The 14,106-nt window shown below is 54.1% G+C and overlaps 1 protein-coding gene across 1 annotated transcript; it reads right to left on the bottom strand.

Annotated features, from left to right (window-relative positions):
• Window positions 1–12,066: 12,066 nt before the first annotated feature.
• On the bottom strand, window positions 12,067–13,386 carry CkaCkLH20_00249 (GATA zinc finger; the record flags this gene model as incomplete). The annotated part of the gene is made up of 3 exons (XM_038882969.1): window positions 12,067–12,258; window positions 12,316–12,618; window positions 12,676–13,386. 3 exons carry the CDS (start codon window positions 13,384–13,386, stop codon window positions 12,067–12,069), a joined length of 1,206 nt encoding a protein of 401 aa, XP_038751674.1.
• Between the last annotated feature and the right edge of the window lie 720 nt (window positions 13,387–14,106).

The following is a 14,106-nucleotide window of genomic DNA, read 5'->3' as shown; positions in this document are numbered from 1 at the left end:
GAACCATGCCAAACCTGCGTAGTGAGACACCGTATGATGTCCGGCCTCGCGTTCGTCTGCAATACGGCGTGGAATACGCTGAGGTTTGTCTGAGGGGTTCGAGCGACACCTCCAAACCGGCGCCAAGCCACGAGCTGTCAATGGGGGGGACCCTTCGCAGAGCAGTAGTAGACTTGTGCGACTTTGCATCTCAGCTTGGCGGTTTGAGCTCTGCCGATGATGTGGCAGGACTAGCGGACCGCGTCGCCTCGTCTTAGGGGCCGAGGTCAAAGTGATCAGGCGTGATTCTCTCTAGCGGATGACCCTTAGACACTGCAGATAATCTGGAAGGCTACTAATGGTGTTCCTGGCCGCTATGCAGACGCGGGCAGCTCCATTCCCAAACGAATGAGACGAAGGCTGAACGGTGATGCATGGAAGGTCGGTCCAGAACTCAAAGGCTTGCTGCCCCCGTATTCCCCCTACGTTCCCATGCTCATAGTACCGCCGCCACACTGCGTGACGAAGGCAAGGAGAAAACATGCTTGCCCGGTATGACCGTTCCTTGGTGTGCTCTGGCTTGGGCACATTCAGCTGCGTTCGGTAAAGCCTTGAATATGGCATGTCGCGTGGGAGCCGTGTGGGCAGGCTGAAGCGGCTTGAGGACTGGCAACCGCAACCGGCAGTGATCGGCACGAGGCGCCGTGGTTCGATTGCAGAGCCATCATGACGTAGCAGGCTGGTCTGGACGTGCGATGATGGTTCGTACAGAGTGCGCTATTTGAAGGATCCAAGAGCTAGTCTCCCGCGGACGGGTTGGAGAGCAATTTGGGCTTGGTTCAGCAACGCGAGGCGGTGTTGCGATGGCAGGCTGGTTTGCGGTTCGTATTGGGTCCGTCTCTCGATCGACGTGTGCCGCGTGTTTGGCAGTTAGTAGGCCCCTGGAAACCGTGGACGACTGTGGACGAACCGAACGGCCGTAGGGAGGATTGTGACGGGTGACCAAGAAACGGATGTTATCATGCCCGGCGTGGCTATTGGCGCATAGTACGAGCTCGATACACACCCGGAAGGGTCAGATGTGACAAGTTATTACTGAGAGAGATTGGCGAACCGGTTAGGTGGTAGCGCGGGCAGAGTGCGGAATGAAGATGAATGGACCCTACCCTTGCGCAGACACACGGGTGTCAGATCGTTTGATGAGATCCAACCAGATCTGGGCCCGGTGACCTCGTGGAATGCTGCGTGGAAAAACCGGAGCAAATCGGGGCCCAGGTAAGGGATCTCGGGCAACAGGGCATGGCGAAGCGAAGGGCGAAGCTAGATCAGATCGTACGATGTCGTCTATGGGGAAGCGCGAGAGTTTGTGTGCCAAGGCAAGGAATGTGCTGTCGGGACGGAGGATATTACTGCGTCTGTACTGATGTCCAGTATCAAGACCAGGCCAGCCGGTTGACGTCCAGGGACGTGGGCTGTAGCGCAGCATTCTCTATGTTCCATGGGTCGAGTCAGCATGTTTGAAGGGGTGAAATGGAGGGGAAGTCTAGCATTGTCGACCAAGGAGAAGGAAACGCCATAGCAGTCAGACAAGGTCTCCGTTGCCAGGTGTTGCGATTGGAGTGAACGTACCTTGTTGGAGAAGCAGATTCGCACCCTGCGCCCAAACCGTGTGCTCCGTCCCGCGCCACACAGCGTGTGATGCGAGTTGGAGTTCGGCGGTAAGCGTGTAATTAAGTCCTTTCCTTGAGGTGTATGGACCAGGGAGGAAATGTACGGGGCCCAGACCCAGATCCAGGGATCTGAATAGCATAGCTTATCTGCTTTCTGGGCTTGGAAACCCACGTGGCTGGAAAAGGCACGGAGTTTTGTGCCAGAGCAGAGATCAACGGGCAACGGACTTTGTCTTGGTGTATGGCTTAAGCTAAGAGCAGCCTACACGACGAAGTAGTTTCCTAGAACGTGCTGGCGGCAGTAGACGAGAGAGTAAAGTGGCAGATTAGGCAGGCTATCAAGATGTGGATGCAGAGAACTTGGGCCTTTGGGCTTGGTCTTAGCCTTGTTTCCCTGACTGCCGTTATGGGGATCGGCCGTGTCAATTCGTCCGGTCATGTCGCGTGTCTCTTGGTGCGCCTCGGTGCCTTTGGAGGCGCTCTGATGGGGTCCGAGGTAAGTACGAAGGCCTTGTTCGGACTGGCGGCGGAGTAGAGACAAAACGGGGGCACTGCCAAAACATTGAGTGGCGTGCCATTCCTCGATGTTCCAAGTGGAGGAAAACAAGATACGAGAGCGAGGAGGAAGAAGGCGAATGAAGATGATGCAAGCAAACAGTCGGTCAGTAAGTTGCCAGGTATGGTAGAGGTACTTTCTCAGTCGATGCATCTGCAGAATGTAAATCCAAAGATCGGGGTCCCTTTCCCTTGAAGACCCACCATTTTGAGGGGCATCTTGCAGCCGGCGGAGAAGGAGCGATGAACATGCTTTGGCAGAGGATAATGTGACCTGACCGACAGTTCTGTTGGTAATGGAAAGTAAGGTACTTTGGAGGGACTGTGGGCCAATTTGCAGTCCGAAAAGATAAAACGCCGTCGCCGCTGGCGGAAGACCAGCCCAGGTCACTGGTCATTGGATGCGGAGCACCTTCACCGAGGTGGAGAAACGTGCTTGATCTTGCATGCATGCGGGCGTTTTGATTGGTGCGGAGACCTGGCCACTGGACTTTCCATTTGATCCAACAGCCAATCTTGACGGTTGGAAGTAAGATCGCGATGTACCCGACCAATCCGTATCTCGTAAAGAGGAGGCAGATTCTTCGTGCGTAGCGTTGACTTCAGAATAAACCTCAGTTTCAGACCCTGCCATTCAAGGAGAGGGGTTTGCGGTTGATAGGTGTCAGCTTGATCCCCGTCGCTGCGACGCTGCAGAGTAGATGGACGTATCTAGATCCATCCTCAATGACAGACAGGCTGAAAATAAATGCCACGCTGCCATGCATCAATGAAGCAAAACGGTAATGAATAGCTGGACCGGTAAGACTGTAGCTCGGAGACGAGGCGTAAGGTATCCATCCCTAGGCAGGCCCCTTGAAGAGCGAAGTGTGCTCCGGAAAGCAAGGCACAAAGACGACAAGGCATGAGACGATGAAGCCCGCTAAGACGTTGACGATGGGCGGGAGTTGGAAAATCACGCCACGCGCGAGTCGTGAGATGGGGAGATTGAGAAAATGGGACGAACATTTCGTTGGCGCACTCGTTGGTGGTGGTAGTGACTGCTGCGGTGAGCATGGTGGTGTGTGTGTGTGTGTGTGTGGGTTGGCATGTGTGAAAACTGCAAAGGAGAGCCCAACTTAGCCAGGTTGGAGTGGTGAGAATGATTGTGAGTGGAGGGATGCCAGACCTGAGAGGATCCACCCCCGTTTTTCCCGCCCAAAGTGAATCGCAATCAAATCGACGCAAATCTGCGATCGCATCCGGGGAGCCGCCGGGGTCCGATGTGGGCCACGATAGCCAAATTAGGTAAGCTGGTCCAGGGTGCCTAGTCCAATATGGATACCTTAATCCCAAGGACAGACAGGGTTTGGCACCTGAGGCTTCGAGGTACCGCGGCGTACCGCGCGTGTAAGAAGCAGGAGCCACACAATCTCACACCCCCCCGTCCGATATGTACCTCCTTCGAGAAAAAAAAGATACATGAGATACTTTGTCACTTCGCTCGTGGTCTGTCCAGTCAAAAAGGGCTAAACTCCACCCGCCCACCCAAAATAGCGCCGGGACATTTTCCTTCTGTTCCCCGATCGAGCTCTTATCCCTGACGATGATCTGATTTTGGGGCCCTTGTTCCTTTTCGTCTGGTTCGAGTTCCCTCCGTCGCGATGCATCATCATGGATGCCCGTACTTTCACTTTCATGGATACTGAAGTACGTTCCAACTTCGCGCTATTGCCGTTTCCCTAAGCTAGACGTCAGCAGGGACTACCGCCGTTTCGGGCCCGCGCCGGCGCCTTCCCACGAGGCTCGACCTTCAGGGATCCTACTTGTTTGACCGCTAGATGCGTCTTACTACGTACTCTTCGGCACATCAAACTCCCCCAAAGGTTGTTCCTATTCTTCACTATTGTGCATGGGATGGATCTTGAGCTAACCCTCTCGTCTAAGGTAGCCCGTGTACTCATATTCATCTGGGCATATCAGATCATCGTCAGATGAGCAGAAACGCACCCGCTCGGCACCTATCAGAATAGCATGGCGAGTTGCAGACAGATGGGGGGAGGTCGAGCCGAGTCAAGCAGCACAATGCGAATACCACCTGCAACTGCAACTGCAACTGCTCCTCGCCGATCGGCCACCGAGGCTGACCTGACTGATTGCTTCAATCTGCATGGAAGGAGATATGCCCGCCAAAGGGAATCACCTCCGAAGGATCACCGCGGCTACGGGAAGGGAGGAACGCACCAAAAAGCAACGCCCGACAGCTCGACCTGGTGCAAAACTCGTTCGTCTACAGCCAAGTGCGGACCGCCCGACATTCCAAAATTTCCTCCTCGAGACACAATCTGCCGCCGGCAGACTTCTTGATCGAAGCTTGGTCTAGCTGTCAGCCACTGTGGCCACCTTAATATTGGAGTAGCCCGGCAGATGGATGTCGATCCGGCGCAGCCGCCATTCGCAAACATTACTCCGCACCCGCTGCACGTCTTCAGCGTCTTTGTGCTTGGAGTTATCCACATATTGTACCATCACCGTCATAACGACAACTGCCGGTCCTGTTCACCAACGCCTGGCTCTTGTCTTTCTTCCACCTTGGCACTATCGTCGCCCGCGTCGATATTTCCCTGCTATCCTAGACAGACAATCGCCTGGTATTTCTTGTCTCTCTGGCACAGCCAGCTTTCCCGTGTTGCCGCCGCACAAGACAACTTAGCCAAGGGCTCGTCAGACGTCGAATATCAACTTCACTGTAGACGACTGACACAGGCCGTTTCCAGCCAGAGCGCCGAAACCGTTGCCGCGTGTCATGGTACCTTCAACAAGCGCGAGCGCCAGCCCCTGGCGGCCATCATATCCGCTTTCCATGAAAAGTGGAAGGAGAGATGCTGCCTGGCATCAACTTTGCTCTGGAAGATTGAACTCAAAATGTACCGTCAAAGAGAGATCGGCCGAGAAGATTGGCACGTCTACAACTCTACCGACGTCTTTCCTTCGTGGCACACGGCCTTTTTGCACCCTGAAATGACTCGGACGCCCGCTGGCTGGACCTCGTCTCGGCGCTGGGCGGCTATGCCATCAGACTTGCTTTCACCTCGGCCCTATCATTCCAGACTTGGGCCCAATTTCACTTTGATCGTCTTAGCCCCCCGGCATCTCATCTGGATCGATCATATGTCTCGTTTTCAGCCAAGCGCCCCCCTCCTTCTACAAGCGAGATTCAACCAGCTTCATATCTTCAAGCCTTTTTGACACTAACCTTAAGCAACGTCCGGCGGCTGTCCAAGCAAACATTAAACGCCCATGGATTATTCGGATTTGTGCATCCGGGTCATTGGGCACCAACCTCATCACCGCACAGCTTGCTCAAACGGGCCGTCTGTCTCTGTCTCATTTCGTCGAACGCTGCAACGAATTGTTCCATGGCATTGACTTGAGGCTGCCACGAGGTCTCGGCGTCGAAACTCGGCCATCGTCATTCCCACCTTAGCCCCGTCTCGATCCTCGCAGACCCTCGTACCTTCCAACATCACACATGCTCCCCAGACATTTCTCACGATCAAAACACCCCGTCGTCCAATCCTCCGAGCCCACCCAAGCAGCCCCCTTTTGACGGACAATAATCAAATCGTTCCATCTCGCATACCTGATCTCACATTCCTCACCCCCCGTGGTCGCCCGGGCTGGCCTGGACCCTACGCCATGCCATGCCACAACACGCCCATCCAGCCCCTCCCTTCTCCCTCTTTGTGTCTGTACACGCTCGCACAGCGCGAAACGAAGATCTCGAATAGATGCAGATCCGCCTGCTTGCAGCTCTTGATCCTGATGCCGTTGTACAGCCCTATCCTCTGTCAAACCATGCACAGTGACAACAGCCATGCATGGCTAGTGCCACGATACGTTGCTGACCTACATTCATCCACACGCCACGCTTTTTTTGAGGAAGGGAAAGGCAAGCCGGTTAAGCCAAGGCACGGATGACCGCCTGGCCACCTACATGAACGACGGCTGGCATTGGCCGCGAAGAGAAGAACTATTGAGCAACGACGGGACAGGTCACGCCTCACAACCTCTTCGCCTCCACCCCAGCGCATCTTATCAGAACCGGCTTGCGGCCGTCGCGGGAAGGGGTGTTCGTCTGCGCGCCGCGGCGCATGGGCGAGATGCACAAGCCGCCGCCGCCAGTGCGCTGCCATTTTGCTCTCTGCATGCCTTCCATGCCAGGCCGGGCCGGAGCCGACGTCCACCAGCGTTGTGCATGCGGTGCGCACCGAAACTGCCGTACGTCACTCGCTTCCACTCGTTCTCGGAAAACGAGATTCCTACGCGCAAGGCATGCAGCGTTGTCCGCCATGGCTCGTATCCAGGCGGTCCTCGTGTCAATCACATTTCCCATGAGAGTGAGTTTACGGCCCCCAAAATTCCCGTCGAGCTCAAATCTCGCAGTCGCCGGAATACTACTCACTCATAAGCCCAAAACACTGCTCGAAGTCAAAATCACTCCATTCGGGGCCGGGAATGTGACTCGCAACCTCGTCGCGTGGGAAAATGCGACCAAGAAGATTTCCGGCGCACCCCCATAATAACCCTTCTCCGACGAAACATAATCCACACCACATTCTCATCGATCCCATCGGCCACAGCAACCAAAGAGAAGGTCAAACTCGACCACACAGAGGTCGCATTGTGACTTGAAGATGCCAAAGCGCGTACCGCCACACACCGAAAAGAGAGTTGAATGGCGCGCAAGAGCCACAGGTTGACTTTCTTTCCCCTCCGGAAAACGAAGAACACGCTACCCTGTTTCGTACCACTATATCTCTCCACCCCCAGCAGCGATGTCACAAAGACCGCATCTCGAACGTTGCCAATTTCTCCATTCCCTGCAAGCTTCGAGATTGCAAAGGGAACGGCATCGGATTCTTGGCATCTGGCACGGTCGCAATGGGAAGAGCGCGCACGCGCGCGCAGAGAGGACCCCGAGACAAGCCAGAGAACGGCCGACCAGCCAGCCTTGCCTTTACATTGCAGCGCAAAGGCGGCGGCGCATGGGCACTCGCATGGCTGATGTGCGGGAAGCGGAAGCCCCATGTCCCCGCGCTTGTCAACCTTTATTTCGTGGTCCACACTGAGCCTGTGTGTATCGAGTGCCTGCGCGCCCGGCATCATCGCAGCTGAAAGCCGTTGTGCAGGGGAACCACAACCACACGGATCGCGAATCCCTTCCTTCGTCCCTCCGCGCATACTTTGATAGTAGAGAGCTCCCTGAAAATCGTTCCACGCGCCAAGACCTCGATCCGTCATGTCAGCCTGGGAGAAAAGCCAAGGCCTTCAAGACGAGACGAGCGAGACAGGTGCCCGCTTTTTTCCTCGACAGTCGTCCCCGGGATATCTGCAATTCTGCAAGAATAGAACGCGAGCTAGAAGTCGTAGAACACATCATTACCCACTTTGACATGTACTTCGGGGCGGGGCCAAGATTACAACAACAATGTTCGGACATGCAAAGCAAATCACGGTCTGCCTGGGCAGAAGAGTAAGACCCGGAATGCAGCGGGCTTTGAAAAGCACGGGATTCACTTCTACACGGGATTTGGAAAGGCCAAGATGGGAAAGCGAATCGTCATGTACATGTAGGCAGGCACGGCCGCCGCGGTGCGGGAAGCCGCACGAAAAGAAAAGATGACCACGACCATGAGTAAGAATAAAAATAAAAATACAATAAGCCAGACTAGGCAAGGCAAAAGTCGATTAATTGATTGACTGATTCGATTGTACGAATCGAAAACCACGGGCTTGCTGGCTGGCTGACACTTTACGGATACCGCGAGAAACAATTCGAGACGAGACACGACAACTCATCCATCCATCCACACACGCCGGCCGGCAAAAACCCCCTCATAGATGCGAAGAATGCGACAACTCACATCCCACAAAGACAATATCACCACCACCTCCTTCTCCTCCTTCCTCCGACAACCAACCATTCCATATCGTAAATATACACAAGAGATCGTAAACCATCCATTCCAATCCCTCGCCTTGCCCGCCTTGTATCTCACTCGATCTCAGAGAGATAATCAACTTTGTCCCTCCAGCCTATTCCCCCGCCCTGCGGCCGTAACATATCCATACGCCCCTCCTCCAAAGACCTTTTTTTTTCTCTACCTATCTTCCCCAAAGTCTTGTACGACGTGTTCCACTGCATTGTAAGCTGTCGGCTCGCGACTTGGCTGTTGGTCACATTACACACGACGAGGAGCAGCGAGATAAAACAAACGTACGTAGCTGCTGCGGATACTACCTTTTTCTCAATATGGCCGGCCGTTTTTCTTTCTCCAAAAGAAAAAGTAGCCCAGATGTTTCCTCACGAATCATCCTCTCTCGTACACACACATATCAGCAACATGTTACCCCCTCGTGTGCATGATATGGGGGAGTGGTGGTGCTGGTCCTGCCTGCCGTCCTACCGGTACAACGTCCCACCAACACCGATATGAACAAGCAGACTACCCGTCTACGATCTATGGCCCCCCCTCCCCCTTCTTTGCTGCTTCTTCCCTTTGGAGTGTATAACGACACACAACAAGGAAAAAGTCTTAAAATGGCCCGCGGCATGTGGTTGTCGATTCCCTTTCGTACTTTGCGTGTCGTCGTCGTCCGTCGTACCCCGTCGCACGCGGAAATTTCAACCGCGCGATACACACGACCATACACATCACACTTACACACACCCCCTCTTCCATTGACGCAAAGCAAAAAAGTTGTGCGACTTGGACGGACCCACGGAAGTATGTATGTGTGAGTTGTTGTTGGTCGCTCGCCAACTTAAACGGGCTCTGCATTTCTGGCACACGCTCACTTTTCGCATATGCGATGCTGCCGTGTCAATCTGATATCCTGTTCCCCGCCGTGTCAAGGTTCATCAGCGGGAAAGGGGAACAAAGAGGAAGAAGAGATCGTCATCCGCCGTTGACTCATTGCCAAGCACACGTACCCGGACCAGACACTGAAGTATTTGACATGACCACACAACAACAACTCACAACTCAAATCCTCAATGAATCTGTATACTCCAACCCACCGGGAACATACCACCAATCCAGACGAAAAATAATAATCGCCAAACAGGGTCCTTGCCAGTCAGCACACACTACATCCGCGCATCGGACGGGATGGTGCTGTCAGGCAGGGAGAGCCTTGTGACTGACTTACTCAAGGCTTCCCAGTACAATAAAACACGCGCAAAACCTCGATGTACTATAGTACATGAACTACTTCAAAATCCACCCACTGGTCGGGGCCAGACAACAATCGTTCCCCTTCCCCCCGCCCGGGAACTTGAGCTAATGATAACTATATCTCTTATGATTTTGGATTTCGCGGGTCGCTCTACATCGTCCTTCCCGGTCGACCCGGCACCTCCTTCCCGAGGCCGCATTTCATACTTCACATCTTGGCCCCTTGGCTTTGTGTATTTGAATATTGACATGACGTGACTTTGAAGTCCTTCAAACAGTACTGATGTATCGCGTATTCAGAGTCGGTTCATAATACCAACAGCCGCACTTACTCATGATCTCGTCCTCAGAAAGTCTTGGAAACAGGGGGTCGGATTTGAATAAAACGTAATCACCTCGAAAGGAAACATACAACAACCGCGACATGACGTACCTCTCACAATCCTCTCAATGAACAAAAGAACAAAAGTCTCCATCTTTCCAAATAAAACAGCCCGCTCTCATCGGCCGCAAACTCCGTCTCCGAAAATGAAACCCCCTCCCCCATCCCATGTCCATCCATCCAATCCAACTCCCTCACCCTCGAGAATTATGCCTACCCCCGGACAGAAGACAGAGAGGTGGTCGATTTATGATCACTTCTCACAACGCAACCCGCGCACCGAAAAATCCTCCCCGAGATTCCCGCGGCTCCGCTTATCGGGCTTACCGGGCTTATGTTATGAACTACAGCAGCAAGGAACGACGAATCGATGAGCAGTGACTGTCACTGGCTGACCGACCACTAACAATAACATACTAACATTTTCACATATTAACATAAAAAAAAGAGAGAATGCGCGCACACCCCTCCCTCCTTCCTTCCCCCCCGGCCCACCACATCTCATCTGAATCGAAATCGAAATCAATCAAATCAAAAGGGAAATCGCGATGAGTGTGAGATTCTACCCGTTCCGCAACCGCCCTCCGCCGCCCTTGCCCGTCCGTCCGTCTATCCGTCCCATCGGGAAATTTGTCATCCGTATTACTCCCCGTCCACGAGGCGATTTCGCGACAACGAGATCTCATAGAAGGAAAAAACAAAAATAAAGAACACATGGAAGGAAGGCATAAACACAGAGCGGGGGGGAAGAGAGAGAGAGAGAGGAGGAGGAGCGACGCCGTCAGCAGCCAGCCCCTGGTTTACATCAGACAAACTACCAACAAGAAGTACCATGGTGATATGCACACGTTATATCCAGTTTTACCAATTCCTTGGTTCTCAAGTCGTCTCGGATTTCCCCTTCCATTCGGTGGTAGTTCCTCCAAAAATGGTCCCAGAAAAAAACACCGTCCACATGACTTCCATTCAGGCATGTCCTTGCGCCCACCCCAGCGTCGCCGCGTGTTCCTCCCCCCCTTCCATCTCCATCTCCATCTCCATCCCCTCCCCTACCCATCACCGGGGAGGGGAGGGGGCAGGGAGGGGACCCATAAGCGAAGTTTCTCATCTCTTGCCCGGCCTGTCAAAACCCAATCTCTTGGAACACGGCGATATCCGCGCTTCTTTTGCGTGTGTGAGTGTGTGGAGCTGGTACATGCAAAGGTTCGCATACTTTATACTGGGGCTTGTTGTTTTCCGAGGCCGTCGCGCTTGGAGCGAATTCGAACGAGGAAGGTATCCGTACTTTTTGAATCACAAATGTGGATGCGTGTGTGTGTGACATCTTCTCTTTGCTATCTCCGATGCGGCGGCCCAAAGTCCCACCCTGCTGCCATCCTCACCGCCGTGGTATATGTCTCTCCGGCTAGTCTTACAATTAAAATCAGCTAATACTGAGCGCTTGTGTACCCTGTTTCCTCCTCAGAGTCCCAAGATAGCCGGGTTGTTTCCTCCCAATGTGAAGAATGTGAAGAGAAAAGAAAAACGTGAAAAATGCCCTAGAGATTCCCCGGTCGGAGGGTGACATCTCGATAATGACACGACGCCGACGTCGCTGTTCTACTTTCCTGCCCTCAAGGGGGACCGGTGATGAAATGCTCCCCCATGATATTTTCCCTGATAGCCTGAAAACCCACACCTTTCCCACGTGTCAAAGAAAAGTTTGAAAACGTCGCATGTTGTTACGACTCCGATAGCGATCGACGTCGAGGTTTCTGCAGCTGCTCGCTCAAGAGGGGGACCTTTCCTACGCAACCTGATTGCATAGCGCCCATTTTATCTAGAAAGGAATTCCGCTTTCCATCACTGGACGTGAACAGGTCAAAGAGATAATAAGAATAATCGGTCAATAATGTGGTGAACGCCGCCAGATGAATGCCTTGTGCCTTGGGTGCCCCATCCAATAATTTGTTGAAAGAGCAGGATATGTACAATAGAAAAAACGTTGGGAAAGCACTGCCGAGGTCGATGCCGGGTATTGAGGAAAGAATAATATAGCCAGTTGTGTTGCTAGTGTATGAAGATAACGCAGCGGAGATGCCCGCTGCTCAATTCAAGATTGGCCAGATGTGGTGTGGCTGGGGTATCTGAGATTCGTGTGTAGGTTGCAAACTGGAACCGATGCGTTGTGGTATCGAGTTATGCGTGGTCCACGAAGCCTGTGGCTTCTTTCGATATGTACTGTTCAGGTTTGAGGTGAAGGTGGCGCAATTGCGAGAGTTTACAAGTTTGAGCTCCTCTCATCGGAAGGCTTGGGGCGGATTTGTCGTGCTTCGAGCTGGCGCTTCCGCTCCAACTTGGCGTAGTGCAGACCACAAGCGTTGCACAGTGTCCGGGCGCCGTCGGGGCCGCGTCGCCATTCGGGAGTGTCGATTCTGTTGCAGCTGTGGCATCTTCCGGGGGGCGCGGCTCTCTGTTCCCGAGTGTTAGCCCGCTTGTTGGCTCGACTATCGCTCGAACCAAAACTTACCCCACGGCGCTTCTTGACCTCGGTGATGCCGTAGTTGTTCTTGTTCATACCGTCGTACATCGGTGTGTCCTCATCCTCGTAGCCCTTCTGCTTGCCGGCTGCCCGTGCACGTTCGTTGGTGTCTCTGACGAGCTGTCGCACCGAGTCGAGCGAGCTTCTGATGTAGTCCACGTTGTCGAGCATGTCGTTCACTTCCCTCTCTGTAGGGAGCCTGTCGGGCAAAGGATGGGGACCGTGCTGCTCCGCAGCAATTCGTCCGTACGCTTCGGCGAAGTTGTAGATCGTCCTCGTTGCTCCAGCGATCTGATTGAACTTATTGGTAAGCTTGACGGACAACGCGCCACCCTAAAGGAGACTCACTCTAGAAAGGCAATCCTGGTAGCCCCATGCATCAATGTGTCGGTTGAGCGTGCGATGATCGTACTGAGGGCGAGCCGGGCCAAGATCTGGTTCATCGGCGTGTGCTCCAGGACGCTGAGATTCGTACGGCGATGTCAGAGGCGGGCCTCCGTGGCGAGCGTCGCCGTGGCGGGGCGAAACGGGATACGAAGGTGGGAGAGGAACCTGGCCTGGTGGGAGCTGGCTTTGGTGATGAGGTTGGTGGGAATATATCGGCGGAGGTGGTCCCGAGTGTTGCGCATACGGGCCAGCTGGCTCCGCCGCCCTTGTGTCGGTTTCCCGCATATGCTCAGATTTGTGAGGCGGGCTGGGTTGAGGGCCGGAGAAGCTGCTCATAGGCGCGGGCGGCGGACGGGCGGCGAATGGCGGTGGTCTCGGGGGGTCAGAAATGGCCGGCAGCGGATCCTGCCTGGGTGCGTACGACGAGGCGAGATGATGAGGTCGAGGTGAGTTCTTGTCGACAGACGACTCGGGATAGGATCTCGGCGGCCCTGATGCGAAGGGAGAGGGAAAGCTCTGCGAGCCCGACATGCTGGAGGCTGAGGCCTGAGAAGAAGGATACGGGCTGGGCTTTGGACCACCAGAGATGATCTCGGAGAGAGAAGGGAGAGATTGTCGATGAGGAGTCTCAGACTCATCCGAGGGTCGTCGAGGCTCGACTGGGGAAATCATGCCTGCGATGCTGGGACCGGGCGCTGGGTGCGGATAGCTTGATGAAAAAGATGTCGGATGGCCGTACGGGGTTGTGCTCGGGCTAATAAGGGCTGCAGTCGCCATGGCGGGGCCGTCGCGGTAGTTTCTGCTGTCGAGAGGCTCTCTTGGAGGAGGATGACGGGACTCAAAGCGATCGGGATGGCTGGCAGAAGGTGGATGGCTGTTTAAAGGAAAGGATTTGTTAATGTCTTTGAGCGAAATGATGAGGTAACGGGGGGTGTTTGTGAGAATCGAACGGACCTTTGCCTAGTACCAGATCCGCCCGCTTCCATGGCGGGTTTGCCGGGAGAAGGGATGAATGTTGACTAGAACCCCAGATACAATGAAGAGTCTCTGGGCATCTGACTCGACCGAGGCACGAATGGACGAGAGCGGGCCTAGTCCGTGAGGTCGGTGACAAGACGGGAGTCCGGTAAAATGTGGTGTAGATGGGTGGAGATGATGGAGGAAATAATCGAAGGTGGGAGGCTCAAGAATAAAAGCCGGGAAAGGAAGAGCTCGTAGTCGCAGAGGCGAGAAAGGGAGTGGGAGAGTACTTCAGGAAGAGAAAGTGAGAGTGACGGCGACTGGAAAACCAAACCAACCAGAGACAGTGTGGTGTGTGTGTGTGTGTGGCTTGGCCAAAAGACGAGGAGAGATGAGGTTAGGTTAGTCGACACTCTCCAGCTGGGTACCCGG

The sequence above is a fragment of the Colletotrichum karsti genome (assembly GCF_011947395.1).
Source record: "Colletotrichum karsti strain CkLH20 chromosome Unknown Scaffold1, whole genome shotgun sequence".
Lineage (NCBI taxonomy): Eukaryota > Fungi > Ascomycota > Sordariomycetes > Glomerellales > Glomerellaceae > Colletotrichum > Colletotrichum karsti.
Note: the sequence above shows the minus strand (reverse complement) of the source record. Positions and strands in the feature narration are given on the sequence as shown.